Source organism: Pyrus communis, chromosome 2 (assembly GCF_963583255.1).
Source record: "Pyrus communis chromosome 2, drPyrComm1.1, whole genome shotgun sequence".
Taxonomy (NCBI): Eukaryota; Viridiplantae; Streptophyta; class Magnoliopsida; order Rosales; family Rosaceae; genus Pyrus; species Pyrus communis.
The window spans coordinates 3,290,513-3,294,684 of NC_084804.1; the positions used below are offsets into that span (position 1 = coordinate 3,290,513).

General features: G+C 36.1%; 1 protein-coding gene across 1 annotated transcript; it reads right to left on the reverse strand.

The window, feature by feature from the left end:
• Positions 1–1,854: 1,854 nt before the first annotated feature.
• LOC137726106 (probable O-methyltransferase 3) lies at positions 1,855–3,682 on the reverse strand. The gene is made up of 2 exons (XM_068464977.1): positions 2,776–3,682; positions 1,855–2,339 (listed from the first exon to the last, which is right to left on the reverse strand). Exons 1-2 carry the CDS (start codon positions 3,550–3,552, stop codon positions 2,040–2,042), a joined length of 1,077 nt encoding a protein of 358 aa, XP_068321078.1. The 5' UTR covers positions 3,553–3,682; the 3' UTR covers positions 1,855–2,039.
• Positions 3,683–4,172: the final 490 nt, after the last annotated feature.

Consider the following 4,172-nt stretch of genomic DNA (forward strand, 5'->3'; position numbering starts at 1 on the left):
TCATCAAAAAGTTTTGGACAAAAATACCCCTAAAATGAAAAAAATGAAAAACCAACCCAAAATAATGTAGGGGTATTTTCATCCTTTTAACATTGTTTTTTTAACTAATTAATTATTTTTGTACATTTTTTTTAATTAGTAACTCGCAATAGGCTAGCAATAATGTGATTCAATCAGTTGTTCATTAAATATTATTTTCTCTATTTTTAAACACGTTCAAAACATCTTAAGAGGCATGTAATGCCGGTTATAAAAAAAATCTTTCGCACGTGTATAATAATGTGATTAAATTAGTTGTCAAATCTTTATATATAAAGCCAACAACCCCTTTTGGGGTCACAAGCTTCACCAAAAATTTTTGGACAAAAATGTTTTTGTTTTTTTTGTTTCAACATACGATTTTATCTACATTAAAAGGGAATGTGTGGGTGTCACATCCTGGCCCGGGCCTCCACCACATCTCGGGCTCGACTCTATTGTAGCACAATATTGTCCACTTTGGGCCCCTACTATACCCTCACGGTTTTGTTTGTGGGAAAACTTCTCAGTGAGTCACCCATCATAGGATTCCTCTCGCGTGAACTCGATTAACTTCGGAGTTCCTACGGAACCCGAAGTAAGTGAGCTCCCAAAAGACCTTGTGCTAGGTAGAGATGAGAATATACATATAAGGCTTACAGGATCCACTCTTCTGGACAATGTGGGATGTTACAGTGGACTTAGCCTCACAATAGGCTAGCAATAATGTGATTCAACCAGTTGTTTATTAAATATTATTTTCTATATTCTTAATGTAAAGTCAATAGAATGTAGATGGAAATTGAAAGATCGATTTTATTAAGTGAATTCAGTTACTTTGATTGGTTTGCGAGGGGTTTTTTCTAGCATGATATAAGATTATTCATTTACTTCAAATATTTGACTTTCCTTTTGTCAATTCATGCATATAAATACATTTAAAACGTGTAAGTCGCACGTAGCACGCCGTAATTCAAAAAATGTCTTCTGTACGCACATGAGCGCGTGCATAAAGGCTAGTTATCTATCAATGCAAGAACAATTATTTAATTAAAACTAAGGTAAGTGCTAGAAATAGTCACATACACGTGTGGGACTATCATAATTATTAATGCTTGAAAAGCTACAAAGAACTATCAAAACAAATTTACACACGCGTGCACTGACTGATTTTGATTTTCTTTTCTGTTGATAGACTGATTTTGATCAATCATGTTTGTAATATTTACAAAGTGGCCCAAATTAATATACATGCATGAACGACTAATCCTGTCACTCTTTTATTAATTATATTAATCATTAATAGGTCCCGTTTGGTATTGGTTTTTTAACCAAAAACTACTTCACTTTTTAGTTAAGTAACAAAAAGCAATTTTTAATGAATATTTTCAATTTTTGTAATATCTTCATTAATTTTAAAAAATGACGTTATTTATCCATGTAGACACATTTTATCTTTGAAGAATAAATTGACCACCACCACCATTGCCATTACCACTACCATTGGTGACACCACCACACCACAATCGCGTCACCAACACCACCAACACGACCACTACAAGCACCACCACAAGCATGACCGCCGACGTTAACATCATAACTACAACTGCAACTATCATTGTTGTCACAATCGCCATTGCCATCACCACCACTATAAACACAACCACCAACACTACCATCACAACCACCGCCCTCACCATCATTGTTGTTGTCATCATCCCCACTATCATGTTCATCTTTTGTTATTATGTATAATTTTATATCAATTTTACATTAAAATTTACTAAACACTTTTATACTATTTTCATACTCACAACACTTTTATGAATACAGTTTATCAAACGCTCAACAACTTTATTTTACAACTAATTATTCTTAAAACATAGCAGAAACAGCTTTAAAAAAATAAAACACATCAATCCCAAACTAGTCCATAATCATATGGTATGCAATTTGACAGTACTTATTCAGCAATCAGCATCCACATAAATCATACATACTACATGGTTGCTTCTAACTTTCTAAAGAAAAACTTCAATGAGGGATTTCAAACCAAATATTGGTGTCACCTTGTAGCTGCTGAAACCAGCCTCCAGGAAGAGCTTTTTCCAGTCTTTCTCGCTCCTCTCTCTTCCAGTGACCACAACCATCATCAGCAGATCAAACAAGAGCTTTGCTTCGGTTATTTCATGCTCATCTTTCTCTTCGTTTATCACTATGTCTATGATTATAACTTTCCCTTGGCCATTGCTTGCAATTGCTTCCCTGCATTTCTTCAAAACCTTCAAGCAGTCCTCATCGCTCAGAGCATGCAAAGTCAGCTGCCAATTACCCAATTTTCACATCATATAACCAAAACCGTCTTTGTTAAAAACTTAAAACCTTATTAGCAGCAGTCGAAAATTTAACACAATTTTAAGTTCTTTAAAGAAAAGTACTTGGAAATCCAGGTCCTTTTAACCCATAACCACATTTGTGGCATGTTTAGCTGGAGTCCAGAAAACCATGAATTATTCAAGTTTGAAATAAACATATCATCTTGGTGATCTAAATACTTAGTTGTTCCTGTATGCCACTAAACTTTTATGCCAAATGTTACTGAAAGATTTTTCTGCTATCTGAAAGTGCTTTTAGCCATTTTTAACTCCTTCCAAACATTACCGTATTCTATTCCATCTTGTTATAATAGGCTAAGTAGTTGATGCAATTACATATGGTCAAAACAGAAGATAATTGAAAAGTTGAAAATTTGCTTGCCTTGAGGAAAACGGCATCCGCTGGAGGGATACCCTGGAACATGTCTCCTCCAACAAACTTCAAATTCTCACCGTCTGGCAAATCAGCAACAACGTGTGGAAGTTCAAGAACTGTGCATTTCAGTTGAGGGAAAGCGTCACAGAGAATCCTAGCAACTTTTCCAGTCCCGCCACCAACATCAACCAATGAACTCAACCTATCAAAGATTGGCTTGCAATCTCTAATCACCAAGTTCATCATTCCAGAATCACTAGCCATTGCCTTATTGAAAAGACTGTTGAATTCGGGGTTCCCTTCCCTGTATTCCCAAAACCCCATCCCATGAGCGCTCTCGAAAGGCGTGACCTCGGTTCCTCGGAACCAGTTTCCGAGGAACTGCCACGGTGCTGCGAGAGCTGGATCGAGCATCCCCAGAACGAAGGGAGACAAGCTGGGTACTTTGTCTTTCAGGAGGAGCCTAGAAGACGGTGTGAGATCATACGCCTCTTCTTCTCCTTCATCTGCTTCTCCATGATTTTTAGGAACTTGATTTCGTGCAAAGAAGCCGGAGTGCACCATGAGGCGCATGAGCCGGTGCACATTACCGGTTTTAGCCGGGTGGATCTGAAGTGCCGTGACCAAGTCAGGTAGAGTAATGGGTTGTCCGTGGCGGTCAATTATGTCCGGTATGCCGAGCTGCACTACACACTTGAGCGACATAGAAGTTATGAAGCTGAATACATGCTTGTACAAATGGGACTGTGCTCCAAACAAATCTCTTGCTTCATCTCCCTCCATAACTATTTTGCAAATTCTTTAGTTACTAACGAAGCAGCCCGGTTTTTATACAACTAAACTAAAGTCAACTCCATCTGAGAAGGCTATACATAGCTTCATCCACAATTATAGTCCTGCTAAACATAATCGTCAATAATTATTAGATCTAACCTTATAATTTAAATTTAGTAATTAATTAATTAAATTAATTGAATGTATTCAAATTTAGCCATTAAATTTGAATTAATTATTGTAACCGAAAAGTTAGCCCCAAAAAAAGGCTAGGGACTACATTTAGCTAGTTTGATGCCCCTCTAGTTAAATAATGACTTGGTGTGTTTTATAAAATTATAGACCAGCTATCAATTAAAGATAAATTTTTAGACAAATCGAGTCACTTTTTAGCTTTTAAACTTTTAATCCTCTCTATTAGAGATGATCTTAGAATCATGATATCAAATAATAGTCAAGAAACATATAACCCTCCACCATATCGGATATCCCTAAAGTATGCATTATATTACATCATTGCTAGAAAGAAAAGAGTTTAAGAAAGTGGCATTTTTGTAAAAAGCACACAATAATTGTGCACTACCGTTAATTGATGTTTCTCGGTAAATAAAAATATTAATCCAACATAA